The following is a 21,641-nucleotide window of genomic DNA, read 5'->3' as shown; positions in this document are numbered from 1 at the left end:
TAAATCAAAGTTCAAGAAGCTTAATAATGTCAACTCAAGTAATTAGGTCATTATTCATTAGAAGGAAATTATTTCATCACATCTTGACTTAGCAATTCTTTAAATGAAGGTTGTTTAAGCAATGAAATGGGAACAACATATCTCCTCTTTTGGCTCTCTCCAACATAAACAGCAAAGAAGCCTTTATGAACATCTAGAGACGTGGAAGAAAAACTTGATTTCTTACCATCAAGGCCAAACCGAATATTTTTGTGGAAAGAGGTTCAAAATCAAGAATGTCTAGAAAGACAATATAGGAATAGTTTGCTTGTAGATAATGTGATGAGAGCTTTGGTTCTTGTTTGTTTTCTATATATATAGTGAATTGAAGCAATTTGTTTAGAAACATCACATGGTTATTTCTTCCAGGGTCATCTAAAGTGAATTTGATGTTTTTGAAACAAGATTACTTGGAATGGAGAATGTTACACCATACCTACATTTGGACTACGTTAATAAGTATCTTGTTCATTAGGAAACATGGTTGTGACTTAGGTGGTCATCTTTCATTTTCCATTTTTCCTTTGGAGAAGAAGAAGAAGAATATGATATTACGCAATTCAGACATTTATTGTTATGTTTTATAGACAAATAACATAATGAGTAGCCTGGAAGGAAGATAAAGGCTTTATAGACAAAGTTGATATAGACAAGGCCATTAATATGTGGCCCCTTGCAACAGGGGACATGTCTTGGACATTTTATTACACAATTTGTGTTCAGAAATAGATGAAATAACTAAGCATTAAAGCTCAATCACAAAATCAGAAATAATGAACAAAAATGTACCTCTGCATGTTCTGTGATTCAAGTGATGCTAGTACATCCTACAAGTAACATCTGTACTCCTTTTTATTTATTTAAAAAAAAAAAATATTTAAGTTGGCCAAATCAGAAAATGACTGATGAGCCTAAGGTTGTTCTGATTTCTTGTCAACAAGCTGGTTATGAAGGCTTTTGGCCACACAACTGTGAGAACATAAAACATAACCTTTGATGAGTAGGATGGCAATAGCATGTGATTTCTCAAGGACTATGCCTTTCAATGGACCCCATCTAGATATATCCCATCAAGAGCCTTTCAAGGGTCTTGAATGTATATATATACACATACGATTGGGTTCACTAGCACATCAAATTTTCACATTCTCAAGTATACAGCTTTCCTTGAAAACCCTTTGAGATCTCTTTTCTTTCTTCACCATTTGTTCTTTCTTCTTCCTTTGGAGACAATTACAAGAATGGGTTTTCGATTTCCAAGCGTAGTTCATGCTAAGAAGCTAATTCAGAGACCTTTTTCAAGTTCAAAAGATGTTCCAAAAGGGTATTTGGCAGTTTATGTTTGGGAAAACAGAATGAAGAAATTTGTGATCCCTGTGGCATACTTGAACCAGCCATCATTCCAAGAGTTGCTAAATCAAGCTGAAGAAGAATTCGAATTTGATCATCCAATGGAAGCTCTTACAATTCCTTGCACAGAAGATGCCTTCATCGATCTCATTTCTCACTTGAATGCCTAGTGATTAGCATACACTGATTACTGACAATTTCTAACAGAAATGATTGTTAAAATTTTGTAAGGCAAACAATGCCAATGCCATGTATATATATTTTTCCTTGGGGATCAACAAAAAAATGTTGTCCCTAATATCGAGATAATTGAATACATTCCAAAACTTTTATTATTGATCTTGACATTTAATTAGTCTCATTTACCCTTATATGATTTAGCCTCACACTAAGCAAATTGCAGCAAAACTCTTGCCTCCATCTCTTGATAATGAAAACAATCATACCTATATTGTAGTTTAAACAATAAGCATTACATAATTAGAGAGAATAAGATGGGATAGTACATTTTGTTTCTAAGAAGAGACGTACTACAAATAAATTTAAATAAAAAAAAATATTAGTTTTAGTAATAGTAGTAAAGTATCTTGCAAGTAAAATCTAATGGCAAAACCCAATGCATTTGATAGCTCCCACATCATTTTCACTATAAAGCTTCGAATTTTGTTAGTCCATTTAGCATTAGTCAGTCTATCAAGAACAAATTAGACAAAGCATTTCAATACCTATAACTTTTTTCCTCCATTCAACAAAAATAATATTATATGATATTGGGATGCCTACAAATAATAATAATAATAAACCAATATAAACCTTCTCATCTTAAATTTTATCAACAAAATTGTATTGTTTGCTTTACAAAATTGTAACAATAATTTTTGTTAAAGATTGTCAATAATTAGTGTGTATGCCTATCTTTAGGCATTCAATCTAGAAATGAGATCGATGAAGGCATCTTCATTGCAGGAAATTGTAAGAGCTCCCATTGGATGATCGAATCCGAATTCTTCTTCACCTTGACTTAGAAAGTCTTAGAATGAGGCTGGTTCAAGTATGCCACCGGGATAACAAATCTCTTCATCGTGCTCTCACCTCCAACATAAACTGCTAAAAATCCTTTTGGAATATCTTTTGTGCTTGAAAAAGGCCTCTGAAAGAGTTGCTTGACATGAACGAAGCTTGCAAAGAGGAAACCCATGATTGTAGTAAGAGCGTATAAAGGAAGAAATATGAAGTAAAAATGTGTAGAGATATTTCAGAAAAACTTGCAGGGAGAGAATTTTTATTTGGGAATTTGAGAACTTTGGATGGTATTGATCCAGTCTTGTGTGTATTTATAAGCAAATTAGCTGGAATGTATGGGGTCTAGTGAGGCATAGACCTTGTGCATGCAATCACATGCTATTGTTCCCAGCCCCACCACACAACTCAGAGCAAAACAATTGCAATTAGAAGTCTTAGACATGACCCTTATCCACATGGACACAATATTTTCATATCAAAACTAAAGCAACTCTCAATGTCAAATCTTAATCTGATCCTCCAATTATGGCTATTGCTGCATTATGAGACATTTCATTATCTACTATACTATTGATTGACTACTTTTTCTCACGACATAGAAAACTTCTGCTTGATAAAAAGAAAAAGCAGAAGCACACAAGAAGAAGAAGCGTTATGCAGTTCCTCTTTCGTACCTAAATCAGCCTCCATTTCAAGAATTGCTAAGCATGGCAGAGCAAGAATTCGGGTACGATCATCCAATGGGAGGACTTACCATTCCATGCACACACCGCATCTTCCTAATTCATCTCACTTCTCCACAAACCAATTTCACTACTACTCAACTTGTATATACATGTTGACTGACTCTACATATATGTAATGTTCTCCTTTTATTCAAAATTTAATTTTATGAAGAATTAGTAAATATTTTGAGCAAATTTTGAATATATTAATTTTATGAAGTATACACAAGACATAACAAACTACTAGTCCTTCGCATGTTTTACTAAAAAGTAAACAACAAAATATAATCAAATATACAAAGAAATTAAAGTTTGAGGATAGCTCTGGTAAACACTTCAACACGTGAAAACGTAATTACTTTAGCACCAAAATTACAAAAGTAATTACACCAAAATTTGAATACAATATTTTATGACAACAGACTCTAAACATTTACACACTACGTTTTTTAGCACTTACTTAATAACTTCTCTCACTCTTTTTAGACACACTTATATAGTACTCACTTAACTCACTTACAAACTTAGACACGCATTACATTTGTATTTATAGGCTACAAAGGAAACATCCAAATCTTTCTAGAATTTTCTAACTATATAATTTATTTAACTACTTTCTACCTTTTTCTAAATAATTCTGGAACTCTCTATATATTTTTTAATTAGTTCTAAGTTTCTTCAAGAACTTTCTAGAATGTTCTATGTTCTTTCTAGTATATTCTAGAACATTCTAGAACTCTAGAGCATTCTAGATACAGTAATAACTTTTAACAAGCTCCACCCTCCAATCCATGATTCATTATGCTCTTGTTTCCATCATGATATTCGCTAAATTATATAAGAATTTAAATAATTAATACATAAACGCATACTTAATAGTGAACTATAAGAGTATAAATAGAAGTAAAAATATTCGAGAAAATAACTCTGTAGAAAAAAAAATTATAGATAAGAAAGATAAAATAGAGCATAAATATATTTATGAAAATATTTTATGAGTAGTCTGAGTAACAAAGATTCTAAGAAATTAAAAGTTCATATTACACCACATAATCATAATATTAATGTACACCTAATCAATGAAAAAAAATCTGCTGTCCCCATTATACTGTCACATCCCTGTCCCACTAACTAATTTAAGACACCTCATCTAATTTAATTAACTATTAATAAAACTATTTGACAACATTAAAATGAATTAACGGGGCTTTCAATTCTCTCTCCTCAATTAATGCTAAATTCTCTTCTCCAATAAAAATAATAATAATATCAATTTATTTTTAAAAGAAAAATAATCTCAATTTAAATTTTGCAATAATATTCATCTGTTAAATATAAAATTAGTTGAAAATCCTTATTGAAATTTAATCTCAATTAATTAAAAGTCTAATTTTTTTGTAATTAATCACCTTAAACGACAAAAAAAATAAAATATTTTTGGAAATAAAAATAAAATAGAAAACCACATTAACATTATTGCTCTCAATGTTAAAGGAAATAAAATACATAGCATTTCTTTATAAAAGCTAAAATATGATCATAAGTCATTACCAACATAATATAACTATATGTGATTTTTTTTTTTTTTTAAAAATGGCACATACATGTATTCTTCTGCAATAAAATAGGAGCGAAGAAAGAGCATTTTCTTATGCAAAATAATAGGAGAAGGAAAAAAATGAAAATTTGATTGTATAATCTTAATTTAAATAAGAATTGCTATTCCCCTAATTTAAATGGAACTAATATTGTATTTTTTTTAATTTAAATTTAATATTAATATATGATGATTTTAACTTTTTTTTTTGTTTTGAAAAAAAAAATCACATATAGTTATATTATGTTGGTAATGACTTATGATTTTAACTTTTATAAAGAAATGTTATGTATTTTATTTCCTTTAACGTTGAGAGCAATAATGTTAATGTGGTTTTCTATTTATTTATTTTTTTGATCAAGAAGAAAATGGACTTCATTGAACAAATGAACATTACAAATGATCAAAACAATTGAGAGTCAATGACTCCAACACCAACATGAAATCAACCAACAACACATCAGAACAGTAAGCTATAAGCTACATTGTAGTTGCCGAATATACAATTGATCCTTAACTGAAATATGACTTTTGGACACTATATTTAGCCTATATTTAGTAGTATACTTAATATCCTGGGTTAGCTTCAGAACTGTGGAAGAATAGCCTTCATGAAAACATTTATTCCTGTTTTTCCATGTACTATAAGTGACAGCAGCACAAACTAGATTCACTATATCAGCTTTTACTCCTTTTCGGGCTCTAGCCAACCACACCAGCCAGCAATGAAAATCTAGAGGCCAAGCAACAAACCCCAACCAATCAAATACGCATTTAACCAGCTGAGTAGAGAAGTTACACTCAAAGAAAAGATGGGAGTGGCTTTCCTGAATTCTATCACAAACAGGGCACAACTCAGAGGTTATTTGAATTTTCATCCTGCTAAGGTTGTCCCTGGTTAACAAATGAGAATTTACAACTTGCCAGAGCATAAACCTGTGATTTGGAAGAATGATTCTTCTCCAAATAGTTCTGTAGTACTCATCCCTTTGCTGAATTAAGAGACTGTTGTACAATGTAGTAGTTTTAAATCTCCCTTGCACACCAGCAGAAGTAATATCAGCAGGCCTAAAATGATCCTTGAGATGACATAGCTTTCGCCAATACCAACTGCAATCAGCTATTAAGTCATAATTCTAGAAGTTAACACCTTTCAAGTAAATGGAATGGATCCATTTAACCCAAAGCAGATCAGGTTTAGCTGATAAAGCCCAAACATATTTAGCTAACACAACCCGGTTCCAAGTAGCTCCTTCTCTGAAACCCAAACCTCCATAGGCTTTAGGGAGACAAACCTTCTGCCAAGAGGGAACGTGTAACTTACTTCTCTGACCAGCTGAGCCCCGCAGAAAGCCCCTACAGATCTTCTCAATTTCCTTAACTATGCTTTGAGGAAAAACAAAGATAGACATCCAATAGTTTCGAAGCCCAAGCAACACTGAATTTATGAGCTGAATCCGGCCAGCTAAAGACAAGTGTCTACTCGCCCAATTCTGAATTTTCAAGCAAAACTTCTGAAGGATAACCTCACAGTCTTCATGCTTCCATTTTGTAGGCCTCATAGGGACCCCAAGATAATTAAGAGGAAATAATCCTTCTGTCAGATTTAACTCATGAGCAATTCTAGTTCTATCTGTGTTAGAAACTCCACCAAAAAATACATGCGACTTTCCTGAGTTTATAGAAAGACCTGTGGCAGAAGCAAAGCTATCAAGCACCTCCTTGACAACTCTAACAGCAGCGAGAGAGCCTTTACAAAATAGCAATAAGTCATCCACAAAACAAAGATTTATGAGTTTGAGACCTTTACACATTGGATGATATCTAAAGGGTGAATTAAGAGCAGCTTGTTGCAAGCTTCTACTCAGATATTCCATATTAAGGACAAACAACAAAGGTGACATGGGGTCACCTTACCTCAGCCCTTTCCCTCCTTTAAATTTGCCTTGAATTCTGCCATTCATCAAGAGAAAGTAAGAAGTATTCCTAACACAAGCCATGACCCAACCAATAAATTTCATAGGAAATTTCAGAGCTTTTAACATGTTCTCAAGGAAGTCCCAATCTACCGTGTCATAGACCTTTCTGAGATCTATCTTGATAGTACATCTTGAAGAAGTAGAGGCTCTCCCATAGTTTTTAATGAGGTCTTGGAATATCATTATATTATGGACAATAGAGTGACCCTTGACAAATGCTCCCTGATTAGGCTGAATTAGATCAGGTAGAATATCGGCCAATCTCTTACAAATCAGTTTCGACATACACTTATATAATGTAGAGCAACAAACTATGGGTCTGTAGTCAACAACCCGAGAAGGATTAGCAACCTTAGGGATCAAAGATAAGGTTGTTTCATGGAGCTCAGTAGGGAAGATACCTGTAACGACCCAAATTCACTAATAAGGCTTAAGAGCCTTGATTAGTGTGCCAGGAGGGCATTACTGGAATAACTGTGATTTAATGAGTTATTATATGCTTAATGATGCTTATATGATAATTGATTATATTATGTGGTAATATGATATGTGATATATGCGAGAACCACATTATGATGTGGATAAATCTGCAGCCGGCGACTCGAGGCGATCCTAGGGCTAGATAGCAGGAAAAGTCACAACGGGGCATTATAATTGACTTTGGACAAGTCAGGGGTATTTTAGGTATCGGGTAGTGATTTAGACTATCGGGTGATAAAAATAAATAATTGGAGATATATCTGAGGTTAGGATGTCTAGGCGGGATTATTGGGGGATTTTACCGTTTTGGCCTCGGGGACGTTTCCGGCACCCCGAGCTTTGGGATTAGTCTAGTAATCTAAGGGTATACTTGGAAGACTTAGGAAAATACTAGATAGAAAAGTGTAAATCGACCTTATCTCTATTTCTCTTCCTTCTCTCTCTTAGCAAAGGAAAACTACTGAAACTTGAGAGGGAATTGCTGGATTTAAGCTGTGTCTTGGGGAATTGAAGGGAATAATTTGGAGGGTTAGCTCAGGAACTGATCAAGGTCTGAGATAGAGCTAAGGTAAGTTCTGATTTTTCGTTTCTAAGGTTAGGAATTTAAAGAAAATGGCTGAGTTTTAAATATCTGTGGTTTTGGAATTTAAGGTGGGATTGAGGCTTGAAACTTTGAAGATAGGTCGGGGGACTCTTGGAGAATCGATTCTACAGCTGAGGTAAGGTTTAATTTACAGTTTGATGGTTAAATTTGAGAGTTTTCATGGCTGGTTTTGAGTTCTATGGGTTGAAATTTCAGAAGTTGGAATTGGGGTTTTGGTGAGTCTTAGGCTGGATTTTTGGTTGGATTGTGCTGTCTAAATCATTCTAATGTTGTTATTATTAATTGGTTTTGAGTTGGGGGATTTGGGATGGTTTAAGGTGAGGTTTAGAGTTTGAAAATGGTGGTTTTTTCTGGGTTCGAAGGGTCGGGCCGCGGCATGGTTCTTGGTGAGCCGCGGCCCTTCGAAGATGTTGCATGCTGAAGAAGAAGGGCGGGCCGCGGCATGGCCCAAGCAATGCCGCGGCCCTTACCTGTTTTTGAGCCTTTGGAGGTTCTGTTTGGGGGCCATGCCGCGGCATGTGTGGCCTATGCCGCATCGCTTAAGGGATTTTGGGATTTTGAGATTTTAGGCTTGGGAATTTAACCTAAGGTGCTCGGGGTTGAGTCTTTTACCATATTTGGTGAAGTTCAATGTTCCGGGTACTAGAACTTGGCTTGGGAACTCATTTAAGATTGCTAATGGTATTCTTTATCATGTTTGTGACTAGGTGTTAAGCTAGGGCTTGAGGATCGGATCGCGCTCAAGGAGTATCGCCCGTAACTAATTCATCTGGAAGCTAAAGGTAAGAAAACTGCACCCGGTTATATGTTTGTGATGGGACTAAGTGCTCCCGAGAATTGTATCGTGTCAATGTTGGTATTACGCCATGGGACATGTAAAATCGGCCTAAGGGTGTCGTGCATACTATTAGCGCACAAAGCGCGATTTGGCCACTGGGAGCCATGAACACTGGGATAACAGAGGGAGCAGCCTGTGAGCGCTATCCCTGGTTATCGTTTATAAACTGTACATGTTATGAGTTGATATGCCTAGTATGTGGAGTACTTGACTATATTGAATGGTTATTTGACTGAGGCTATGTGATGCAACGTGAGATATTGACTTGTCTGATAATTGCTTATGCTCTGTTGATACTGTGTTTTCTTGCTGGGCCTTGGCTCACAGGTGCTACGTGGTGCAGGTAAAGGCAAGGGCAAGCTGGACCAAGCCTGAGGTGGAGAGCTCCAAGGTGAAATGTACATAGCCAGCTGTTCGATCACCACGATCGAGGAGTGGACCAGGACAGGGACTACCTAACTGCTTGTTTTGCCTTAGTATGGCTAGTTAATGTATCTGAGTCTTACAACTTCTATAAACGATCTTAAAACTTGTATTTTTGGGATCCCGTGTAACCAGATAATGTTTCTTAATGAAAAATGTGGCTTTTGAGACCGAAACGATTTTAACCCTAGTTCCTTTGTAGCTTCTGCAACACGATTTTAATTAAATGACTTGATTAGCAAGTCTGGCACTTTATAAACACACAGTGTAACGGTCTTGGCTAACCAGAGCGTTACAATACCATATTCAAAACAGTGGGTAATTGCAGCACACACCTCATCCCTAATGTCATACCAGACTGCTTCAAATAATCCTGAACCAAACCCATCTGGACCCGGAGACTTGGTTATAGGAATACTGAAGAGAGACTCCCTAATCTCCTTCCTAGAAAAAGGTTTAAGGAGTTTCATTTGCTGCTCAACTGAAAGTTGAGGCCCCAACTCTACAATCTGATCATTAATTCTACCTGATGTCGAACTAGAGCTACCCAAAAAGTCTCTGAAATGCCCCACAAAATGAGAAACCACTTCTGAGAATTTATCCACCATTTTGCCATCTTCTGTGATGAAAGAGACAATACCATTCTTCGATTTACGCTTCTTTAAAAAAGCATAAAAAAAAGGAAGTATTTAAATCTCCCTGTCTCAGCCAAGTAATCTTACTCCTCTGAATTAAGAAGCTCTGATAGAGCCTTTCCTGAACAGAAAAAACCTCAGCTACTTCCCTCTCAGCTTCCTAAAAATTCAACACATGGGGGCGAGCTTGAGCTTGCAATCGAGCTACTTGAAAAGTCTCTTTAGCCTTATAGAAGTTAGCCTTCAGGTCACCTATTTTGTCTGTGTTAAAGGCTTTCAAACAATGTTTTAATCTCAGCAATTTAAGATAAATGGCCCGAATACCAATTGCATTAATCGGTAGCTTCCAACTTCTTAAGACCTGAGCATGAAAATCTTGATGATCTGTCCAATAATTGTAGAACCGAAACACCCTAATTCCCAACTTCTCAGGAACCTGAATTTTTACAAGAAAAGAACAATAATCAGAAATTGCTTCCCAACTGAACATAGCTGTAGATTGAGGAAATAAGTCAATCTATTTCTCATTTATGAGCACGTGATCAATTTTTGTATAAATTCTAGCAGCACCATGTTGGTTATTGGTCCAAGTAAAATAAGACCCAACACTTTTTAAAGGCTCTAGATAAGAATCTGCAAGCCACCGAATAGGATCACCCAACTCCAAGCCTGATATAGGCTTCCCACCCGATCTATCTTTGCCTGTAAATGGGGCATTGAAGTCCCCTATATAAATCCAAGCTATGTGTTAAGAAATGGCCTTTGAAGCCCCTCCCAAAGGCTTCTCCTTCCTTTTATAGAATTCAAACCATAGATGAAAGTAACACCAAAGCTCTGCTGCACACCAGTCAACTTAACCAAACAATGAATATATTGGTTAGATTCCTCTAAGATGGTAACCTTCACAAATGACTTCCTCCAAACAATCAAAAGACGTCCTTCAATTTCTGGACTTGTATAGTAATCCCAATTCGGAAACTGAAGATCTACAAACCTACTAATTTTGCTGCCCTTCAACTTGGTCTCTAAAAGGCCACCAACTCCAATTCTGTACGTCTTACAAAGATCACTAACAGGGCTATGTTTATTAACTTCATTAAGCCCTCTAACATTCCAACTCATAATATTACTACTATCCATTTGAGAAAATTGATAATGAATTGCCATCCGTACCACTCATCCGGTCCGCTTGAAGCACCACAAACTTGTTTAAACTCTTGTTCTTTTGACCAGAGACCTTAGCATTTTTAACTGACCCCTGCCCCTCCTTTGATTGAGCAGCAACCTTTTTTGGAGTGTGCCATTGATGGTTTGACTGATCATTTTTCCCATTCCCAGCTGAATCCTCCTTATTTAGTAAAGGAGGCTCATCCAGTTCGGCCTGTTTCTTATCCCCTGTTGAACTAGTCTGAACTGTAACCTCATCTGTATCTGCCTGAATCTCAGTACCCTTCAATTCTGCATCTTTGATTCCATCTAAACCCTGTGCTCTATCCTCCTTAGTTAACTTGGTTTCCTTCATGACCCACTGAGCATTCTTATTCTTCCTACAATCTGTCATTGAATGACCAAAACTAGAACAATTCTTACACTTAATTGGCAACCATTCATATTCAACCCCTTGCTCCATGATTTGGCCATGTTCATTGATATACTGTATACTTGTAGGTGGGTTATCTGTAACATCCATCTCTACTAGAACCCGAGCAAACTGAATACGTGAGCGTTCTCTTGTGTATTTGTCTACCATTATTGGCTTGCCTATTGTACTAACAAGGGCACTAAGACATTTACTTCCCCAACATTGAAGACCCAAATCTTGTAGACGAATCCAAAGCGGAACAGAGCGAACTAGACGAACAGCACTCAGATCTGTCGTCCATGGTCGAATAATTACAGGTTTCCTGTCAAAATGGATAATGCCATTCTCTAGAACATGGTCCCTTGTTGCCTCATCGTTGAACTTAACCATTGTTAAACCCATAGTCATTCTTGCTATCTGAGCTATCCCAAGATGACCCTAAATCCTTTTTATGAACCCTTCAAAAACTGCCATAGGTGGGTTTGCTCCTAGCACCATACAAATGACTGCCGAGCTCCAGTTTGCCGATTGAAACTTAACCTCCTCAATATCAATCCTAGCAAATTTTTTACCCTCCCTGAATTCTGGTTCTGTAAACTCAAGCTTCTGATCTGAAAAGGATAAGGTATTAGCGGTGAATGATTGCCATTGTCTCTGTGCTGAGGCTTGAAAGTCGTCCTCACCAGCCTTATCTGCCCACGAGGCCTTCAAATCACCCGATTCGTCCATTCCATTCTTTATCGTCGCAAAACATTGAGGTCCTGTACCCTCCGACCCAATGATCTCATTAATTTGACGTTCCAACTCCTCAATATTATCCACATCTCCTTCACCATTCACAGCACATTCTGTACCTTCAAACCCACGATCATGATCCAAATCCAGATCTGGAGACTTCTCTTCTGAACTTTGTGGAATAACTTGCTCTCCTACCTGATTTGCTGGCTTACGTATTGGCTTCCTCTTCTTCGCCATGGGAGAAAACGAACCAACACTCAGCTATTTCATATTATTTCCAAAAAAAATTAAAATTTTTTTTTTGTCATTTAACTAGATTGATTACCAACAAAATTAGACTTTTAATTAATTGAGATTAAATTTTAATAAGGATTTTTAACAAATGTCACCAAAAAATAGGACTTTTAATTAATTGAGATTAAATTTTAATAAGGATTTTCAACTAATTTTATATTTAACAGATATATATTATTGCTAAATTTAAATTGAGATTATTTTTCTTTTAAAAATAAATTGATATTATTATTATTTTTATTGAAGAGAGAATTTAGTATTAAATGAGGAGAGAGAATTAAAAACTCTATTAATTCATTTTAACACTGTCAAATAATTTTATTAATAGTTAATTAAATTAGATGATGTGTCTTAAATTAGTTGGTAGGACAGAAATGAGACAATATAACGGGACATCAGATTTTTTTTCCTAATCAATGATAAATAAGGCACGTTGTAACACTCTTATAAGGTACTGCAAGAAAATTGATCACAAATAAGAAGAATCAAACAAAGACTTGTACATTCAAGTTATATAAACATATATAAATATACAGGGACTATAGTGCATCTAATTTTTTTTACAACATCAGTGCAGTTAGTTTGTGTTTTCTACACCTCGATAATTTTTTTTTCTATTTATTTTATATGTCAATATACATTGTAATAATTTAAGACACCCTGTAAATGTTTAAGAAATTTAGAATAATTTATAGTGCCAAAAATAAGGTTAAAACAGTTGACTTTTACACGCGTATACAAAAAAAATAAGCACTCGTGCAACAAGCTGTTTGAATCCTGTTTTTGGTACCATATAATTTATTCGGAATTTCTTAAAAATTTGTATGATGTTCTAAATAGCTACAATGTACACCATCACATAAAAAATTTGGGATTATATCTATTCAGGTGTCGTAAATAGAAAAAGAATACACCGGTATTGTCAGAAAAGTAGATGCATTGTAGACGCTCCCAAAATATATATATAATTTAAAAATTCCTTGAATTCATGGCATTGCAATTTTTTTAAAATTTCTTGCACTTGCTGCCAATGGTGTTAACTTTCACGTTCTTCAGTATTTTAATGTCAAAAATAAAGACACGGTTAAGCATTAATCGATTAAGACTTTACCAACTTAAGTCATAAAGGTTAAGCAGCTCTTGTAAATAGCTTTACTTTTTCTTGATATAAATATATAAATATATATATATATCAACTACATCTTTATCAGCCAAAAAATTGTAAAAAGAAAATGCATCGAGGACACTTTTTTAACTTTACAAAAGGGAACCCTAGATCATATATGTGTGTTAATATCGATAAAAATATCACAAACAAGACAAAGGAAAGAACACAAATAGAGTTATTCATTATCAGTAATCAATGTAAGCAAATCAGAAACTAAATTTTGCATTATTAAGAACCAATAATTAAAAATTTTAATTGCTAAAAAAATCCTATCTGATATTTTGATTAAAATACATCATTTTTGTCACTAATTACAATAAATTTTACTTTTTAAATAAAATAATTCTTAATTAGTGTTTTATAAGAAAACAAAATATTTTAAATAAATAACATAGTATAAAGTTACAAGGCACTGATTAAATACTTTTAGTTAATTACTAAATTAATCACAAAGCTAAATAAGGATCCCATAACTAAAATTAATGTATCATCCATGGGTATATATTTGACCAAAGCATTAAAGTTTTATGCAAATTTTTATATTTTTATTAATCTGAATTAATATGATTTGAAGAAGTTGATTGGAAATTAAAATTATACGTTTAGAATTATTAATTAATTAGTTGATATCATTTCAAATCGATAAAAGTAATGAGAATATAAAGAAAATATAATAATGTTCTTTTTTTTAAAAAATATATATTTACCAAACATTTAACTGTTTTTATTTTAAAATTGAAAGTTAAGTTTTTTAATATATGATGAGATTTTTCTCGATTTTTTTTTTTTACAAAATCTCTATTATTATTGTTAAGAGGTAGTAAATTGATTGGGCGTAGTCAAACAAATTACGTCACAATCTTTACCTAATAATACGTAAATCTTATGAATTTAATTTAAATTCGATAATAATAATACCATGTAAAAGATACTCTTATAATAGAAAATTGTTTTATCTTAATAATATCTATGAGGTAAATTTAAAATAAATAAACGATTTTTAAAGATAATTCCTTATGTTTATTTATATGTTTATATAATAAGCATATTGGGTTTTACATTTAAAGATTTAAATTATCCTTTTAGTTTTAGATAATATAAATCAAATTTGAATAGTGTAACCGACATAATTACTTAAGCCTATAAATATATAATATAGTTTACAATGAGTCTCGATCGTCTCTCTCTCGACCTTTCTCCCAAGATCCCTCTAGCTAATCAATCAGCATCTTCAGTGTGAGTCCCAATGGGGTCTGGTTCTAATTATGCTTATAATACCGAAAACAAGGTTGGTATAGTAATGAAGAAGAAGAAGAAGAATATTAAGATGATGATGAGCATGGCATTTGGTTTTTGGCAGCGCATCTGCAAGGGTTGGACTAGGATTAACAAAGACGAAGCTATTTTGATGATGAAGTCCAATAAATCCTCCATTCCAAAAGGCCACTTTGCAGTGTATGTTGGAGACGATGATGATATTGAAAAGGAGCAGAAGAAGAAGAAGCGTTATGCAGTTCCTCTTTCGTACCTAAATCGGCCTGCATTTCAAGAATTGCTAAGCATGGCTGAACAAGAATTCGGGTACGATCATCCAATGGGAGGAATTACCATTCCCTGCACACACCGCATCTTCCTAATTCATCTCACTTCTCCACAAACCAATTTCACTACATGTTGACTACTGACTCTACATATATAATGTTCTCCTTTTATGAAAAATTAGTGAATATTTTGAGCAAATTTTGAATATATGAATTAATGGTACTCTTGCAAACTGAACATTAAACATAAACATAATTTGTAGATTCAATATTAAAATTGCTATTCAACAAGATAAGTTTGCATCACTACGACGTGACAAACTACAGAGAATCATTAAAAAACTTTCGTGTATAGTCATTAAAAGTCTACTTTTTCCAAATTTAGTCCTACATATAAAATGATTACCTTTCTCTTTTATCATTCATTAATTATTTTATAATAAAAAAATTAGAATTTCAATTTTATTCATTAATTAATTAAATATATCAAAAAATATAAAATGGTAATTTATATAAAAAGAAAAAAGAAAAAAAAGAGGGAAAGTATATAAGCAAATAGTACAATATTGTTATGAGACATAATAATATTAAATTATTAATATAAGTCTTCCAAAATTAATGTAGGGTGAGGTGATTGCTATTAATGCAATTATATAAGTATATCAATCATTAATCATTGATCATCACTCACCATTTGACTTTTTTTTTTTTTTGTTAGCAATGACATGATATTTTTGTTTTGAGATTTTTGTTTTGAGAGGAAATAATAACAATGTTTACATGTTGGAAGTAAGAAAAAGTTCTTCCGGCTAAATATGTTTTTCGTTCATCCAAAGAATATGCACAACTAACTTAAAAATGTATAGATTTTGGATACTCTTGAAGAGTTATTCTTAAGAAGAAATGTGCCTAAGGCAAAACAAAATTTTGGGGCATTTTTTTCCTCAAAACAATTATGGCATGTTTCAATATAATTCTATAAAAGTAGTGTTTTTGTGAATTAATTTTAAAATACAATAACTTTTGGCAAGGAGCCTAGGTAATGAGCCTAGTCTACCTATGCCAAGGGATGACCATGCATTCATAGAAACAAAAATCTAACTCAATACATACTAGGGATGTAAATGGGGCAGACTGGAGTTGGGGATGACTCCCCCATTCCCACCTAGTCTAAAGGTCGGGCATGGTCGGGCCTGAGTGGTAGAAGGCCCTATACAAATTATGCTATTTTAAATATATATATATATAAAATGATATTTTTCAAATTTTTTGGGGCTTTTGTGTATGTAAAAAATGATATTTTAAAAAAATTTAGGACCTCATTATGTGGGGACCCTAGGCACAAGCCTGACCCACCTGTGCCCAAGGCCGAGCCTAAGGAAGGGAGTCCATCAGATACCCTCTTAATAAAAGAAGTTTATTTTTTTGTTCTAAAATTGATAAAATAAATTTTAAAAATTAACTTTTTTCTATAAAATAAATGAACTATTAGATAAATTATTATATTCTATATTTTTAATAATATTTATATTAACAAATAAATTAAAATAAAATTACAATATAAACATGGCATTCGAGACAATGATTATGTCTATTGCCTTTAATAGGGCGGGTACTCGCGAGTTAAATTGACATCCTAATAAATACACTCATCATTACACGCTATGTATAATAATAAACACTTGTAAGTGTCAGAGAATATACATAAAGTCGGAACATAATTATCATTAACAGGTATGAAATAAACTAAATAAGTAATTAAGATAAAATGATTATCTTAATCAAAATTGAATTGGTAAGAAATAACTAAACAATATGTTATATTGATTAAAAAAAATTGAACAAAAATTTCAATTTGAAAATGCAATCATATTAATAAAAGTAGAAAATGATGTAACTGAATTGTTGAGAAAAATAAAAATAACAAAAAGAGATAACAAAATATTGAAATATGTAATTGTTTTATAATAACTACAAAGTGAGAAGTTGTCAAGTAAATTGTTGGTGGTCAATAATTATGAAGGAGTAATGATTGGAACACATTACCCTCAAGTCCTATAGGCATACAGAACAACGGCGAGAACCTCGACTAGACATACCCCCTTCTCCCTGGCTTATGGATGCGAGACCATGCTGCCTATCGAGTTCGAAATCCCAACTATAAGACGCGACGCATATGATCAAACCTCGAACCAATCCCAGCTCGAAGAAAGTTTGGACCTTATCGTAGAAAGACGAGACGGAGCCCAACTGAAAAATGTTGCATACCAGCAAAGGGCTACGAGATATTTTAACAAAAGAGTCCGAGACAAGAAATTCGGATTAGGAGAATTGGTATTGAGGCGCGTGTTTCTGGCCATACGAGACCCATCTGCTAGAGTGCTCGGGCCTAATTGGGAGGGACCCTATTAGATCAAGTCCATCATTCGACCTGGAGTTTATAAACTGGCAAGGCTAAGTGGAGGATTGGTTCTGCGAGCTTGGAATGGTGAACATCTACGACCTTATTATCAGTAATGTAGGAATGCTGTTTATTCATTTTAACAAAGCTTGTATTTGGTTTTTGCTTTTTGTCAATAAAGTACTGAATTTCATTCAAATGTTGTATTTTTATTGTTATATTTTTTTGCAAGCCCTCAAACTTCAATAACCTAAGATCACAATCATAGGATATTAAGGGGGCATAAGTGGTATACAATCATACCATAAGCTCAAAAAAATTTAAAATTAAACTTATTTTTAAATTTAATTAAATTAATTTTTATAATTTTTTTGATAAATTTTTATTTTTATAATTTAAAACATATTTTTAATTATTTTTTTATTTTAAATAATGTTGAAATTTTTTTTTTTAAATTAATACGAAATGGACTAATAAGATCCTGACACCTGACATTCTAATCAGCCATAATAGTATTTAACTGAGTGGTAGAGACGGAATTGTCCAAAACATAACGTTTGGTATTTAATCCGTCAAAAAAATATGTTATATTTAAGTGTATAAAACTGAAAAACATTAGGTATTTATGCTGCAAATACCCAAAAAGAAAAAAAGAACAAAAAAAGATGAGAAAGTATCGTAAATAAAGGAGTACAATATTATTATAAGACATAATATTAAATTATTAATATAAGATTTCCAAATTTAATGTAGGGTGAGGTGATTAATATTGATGCAATTTAATATAAGTTTATCAATTATTAATCATTGATCATCAATCACCATTTGATTGTTTTTTTTTTTTGTTAGCAATAACATAATTTTTTAGTTTTTAGAGGAATTCATTGAAAATAATAACAATCTATATATATATATATATAAAAGAGAGCTTCAAGGTGATTATGTGGCACTCTAAAATCTCTTCAAATCACTCTTTCTATTTTCTCATTTAATCAAATTTTTTTATTCATTTTCTATTTTCTAAAATATATTAACAATTAAAAAACTATATCTATATATATATATATATATAAAGGAGAGCTTCAAGGAAATTATGTGGCACTCTAAAATTACTCAAAACTATTTTTTCTATTTTCTCATTTAATTTAATTTTTTTATTCATTTTTATTAATATCTATATATATATAAATAAAAGAGAGCTTCAAGGTGATTATGTGGCACTCTAAAATCTCTTCAAATCACTCTTTCTATTTTCTCATTTAATCAAATTTTTTTATTCATTTTCTATTTTCTAAAATATATTAACAATTAAAAAACTATATCTATATATCTATATATATATAAAGGAGAGCTTCAAGGAGATTATGTGGCACTCTAAAATTACTCAAAACTATTTTTTCTATTTTCTCATTTAATTTAATTTTTTTATTCATTTTTATTAATAAGGAGATGATGTGTCATTCTAAAATTACTCCAAACTATTTTTTTTATTTTCTCCTTTAATCTAATTTTTTTATTAATAATAATTTAAACTTTATTTTTTTAGATATTTAAATAAGATATTTTTTTTAATTAAATACCTAATAAACTAATCAATATATATATAAAGGAGAGCTTCAAGGAGATTATGTGGCACTCTAAAATCTCTTCAAATCATTCTTTCTATTTTCTCATTTAATCTAATTTTTTTATTCATTTTCTATTTTCTAAAATATATTAACAATTAAAAAACTATATCTATATATCTATCTATATATCTATATAAAGGAGAGCTTCAAGGAGATGATGTGGCACTCTAAAATTACTCAAAACTATTTTTTCTATTTTCTCCTTTAATTTAATTTTTTTATTCATTTTTATTATTAATAACTATTTTTTCTATTTTCTCCTTTAATCTAATTTTTTTTATTCATTTTTCTTATTAATTATTTAAACTTTATTTTTTTAAATATTTAATTAAGATATTTTTTTTAATATATATATATAAAGGAGAGCTTCAAATCACTCTTTCTATTTTCTCATTTAATCTAATTTTTTTATTCATTTTCTATTTACTAAAATCTCTTAACAATTGAAAATATCAATATATATACATATTAATTTGATTAAAAATTTATTTAGTTTAAATATATTAACTACTTATTTATTGAAAAATACTAAAAAATTAATTAAAAATTACGTAATAATTTTCGATTATCTATATATCTATTTTTCTTATTATATTATAATTATGTTTTTTTATTCCAAAGTGAATAGAATTTGATTTATTTCAACGATGTATATTTTGAATTTAAATTTGATTAGATATTTCATTACAACAACTATTTAATTAAATTATAAATATAAGTAAACAATATTTTTTTTCTCATTTTTTATATTACTTTTTTAATTTATAGCTATTAATTTATTAAGGAATTTTTTTTTATCTATTTTGTCTGTTCTCTTTTTTGTCATTTTTATTTTAATAAAAATTATAATAGATAAAAATATCTACATAATAATAATAATAAAATCTATCTATTTATATTTTAACTTTTTGACAAAATACAGGATCCAAATGTTAACTTTTAACAATAAAATATTCAAACGTATAATCAACTAAATTATACATGGTTTAAATAATCTATCTTTACATTCCTATTTTTTAATTTTTGACAAAACACAAGGTCCACAAGTTAATTTAAAAAAAAAAATTAATGGTCAAAATTGGTAAACAACTAAATCTATATCTATATATATATAAAGGAGAGCTTCAAGGAGACGATATGACACTCTAAAATTACTCCAAACTATTTTTTCTATTTTCTCCTTTAATTTAATTTTTTTTATTCATTTTTATTATTAATTATTTAAACTTTATTTTTTTAAATATTTAATTAAGATATTTTTTTAATATATATATCTATATAAAGGAGAGCTCCAAGGAGATGATGTGACACTCTAAAATTACTCAAAACTATTTTTTCTATTTTCTCCTTAAATCTAATTTTTATTATTAATTATTTAAACTTTATTTTTTTTAAATATTTAAATAAGATATTTTTTTAATCTATATATATATATATATAAAGAAGAGCTTCAAGGAGATGATGTGGCACTCTAAAATTATTCCAAACTATTTTTTCTATTTTCTCATTTAATCTAATTTTTTTATTCATTTTTATTATTCATAACTATTTTTTCTATTTTTTCCTTTAATCTAATTTTTTTATTCATTTTTATTATTAATTATTTAAACTTTATTTTTTTTAAATATTTAATTAAGATATTTTTTTAATATATCTATATATCTATATATGTAAAGGAGAGCTTCAAGGAGATGATGTGGCACTCTAAAATTACTCCAAACTATTTTTTCTATTTTCTTCTTTCATTTAATTTTTTTATTCATTTTTATTATTAATAACTATTTTTTCAATTTTTTCCTTTAATCTAATTTTTTATTCATTTTTATTATTAATTATTTAAACTTTATTTTTTTAAATATTTAATTAAGATATTTTTTTAATATATATATAAAGGATCATATGGTGTGGTGATATATAGTTAGTTTGGAAAAAATATAGACACTCTATTATGTTAATCTATATCTATATATTATGAGTAATCTATATATAATAATAAATAAATAAATAATCTATCTATTTTTATTTATAACCTGTTGACAAAATACGAGATCCAAATGTCAATTTTTAACAATAAATTATCTAAACGAGTAAACACAAGGTCCACGAGTTAATTTTAAAAAAATAAAGGGTCCAAACGGGTAATCGGCTAAAATACAAAGTTCAAAATGGTGTGAACCCTTAAGTAAAACATAAATTATGTATATTTATATAATTTACTTTCTATAAAGAATTTTTAACACTTTGAATAAATACATAGTCCAAAGGTTAATTTTTAAAAATAAAGAGTTAAAACGAGTAATCGGCCAAAGTATTGTGTTCAGATAACCGATCTATCTATTCCTATTTTTAACATTTTGACAAAACTTGAGGTCCACAAGTTAATTTTTAAAAATAAAAGTCCTAACGGGTAATCGGCTAAAATACAAGGTTCAAAATGATGTGAACCCTTACGAAAAACATAAATAATATATAATTTAATTTTTATAAATAATTTTTAACCTTTTGAATAAATATATGGTCCAAATGTTAAATTATAAAAATAAAGGGTCAAAATGGGTAATCAGCCAAAATACAATGTTCAAATAATCGATATATC

At 31.0% G+C, this 21,641-nt stretch overlaps 3 protein-coding genes across 3 annotated transcripts; 2 read left to right on the top strand and 1 right to left on the bottom strand.

Moving 5' to 3' along the window:
- The first annotated feature begins 1,193 nt into the window (after window positions 1-1,193).
- Window positions 1,194-1,695, top strand: LOC133783887 (auxin-induced protein 15A-like). Its single transcript, XM_062223490.1, has one exon. It carries the CDS (start codon window positions 1,281-1,283, stop codon window positions 1,557-1,559), a length of 279 nt encoding a protein of 92 aa, XP_062079474.1. The 5' UTR covers window positions 1,194-1,280; the 3' UTR covers window positions 1,560-1,695.
- A 3,512-nt stretch (window positions 1,696-5,207) lies between these two features.
- Window positions 5,208-10,815, bottom strand: LOC133784851 (uncharacterized). Its single transcript, XM_062224124.1, has 7 exons — window positions 10,503-10,815; window positions 10,232-10,395; window positions 9,902-10,129; window positions 9,360-9,717; window positions 6,680-7,114; window positions 5,965-6,484; window positions 5,208-5,844 (listed from the first exon to the last, which is right to left on the bottom strand). Exons 1-7 carry the CDS (start codon window positions 10,813-10,815, stop codon window positions 5,208-5,210), a joined length of 2,655 nt encoding a protein of 884 aa, XP_062080108.1.
- A 3,906-nt stretch (window positions 10,816-14,721) lies between these two features.
- LOC133784850 (auxin-induced protein X10A-like) lies at window positions 14,722-15,153 on the top strand. The gene has a single exon (XM_062224123.1). It carries the CDS (start codon window positions 14,722-14,724, stop codon window positions 15,151-15,153), a length of 432 nt encoding a protein of 143 aa, XP_062080107.1.
- The last annotated feature ends 6,488 nt before the right edge of the window (window positions 15,154-21,641 follow it).

The sequence above is a fragment of the Humulus lupulus genome, chromosome 6 (genome assembly GCF_963169125.1).
Source record: "Humulus lupulus chromosome 6, drHumLupu1.1, whole genome shotgun sequence".
Lineage (NCBI taxonomy): Eukaryota > Viridiplantae > Streptophyta > Magnoliopsida > Rosales > Cannabaceae > Humulus > Humulus lupulus.
This window is presented reverse-complemented; position numbering and strand designations above follow the sequence as displayed.

Bases quoted from the DNA above. Each gene is read 5' to 3' on its own strand.
- LOC133784851 (XM_062224124.1), bottom strand. From the start codon at position 10,815: ATGAGTTGGAATGTTAGAGGGCTTAATGAAGTTAATAAACATAGCCCT. The intron at 10,396-10,502 runs GTTTGAATTCTA...CCCCATTTACAG, and splicing joins TGGTGTTACTTTCATCTATG to GCAAAGATAGATCGGGTGGG. The intron at 6,485-6,679 runs GCAAATTTAAAG...TATTTTGTAAAG, and splicing joins GATGAATGGCAGAATTCAAG to GCTCTCTCGCTGCTGTTAGA.
- LOC133783887 (XM_062223490.1), top strand. From the start codon at position 1,281: ATGGGTTTTCGATTTCCAAGCGTAGTTCATGCTAAGAAGCTAATTCAG.
- LOC133784850 (XM_062224123.1), top strand. From the start codon at position 14,722: ATGGGGTCTGGTTCTAATTATGCTTATAATACCGAAAACAAGGTTGGT.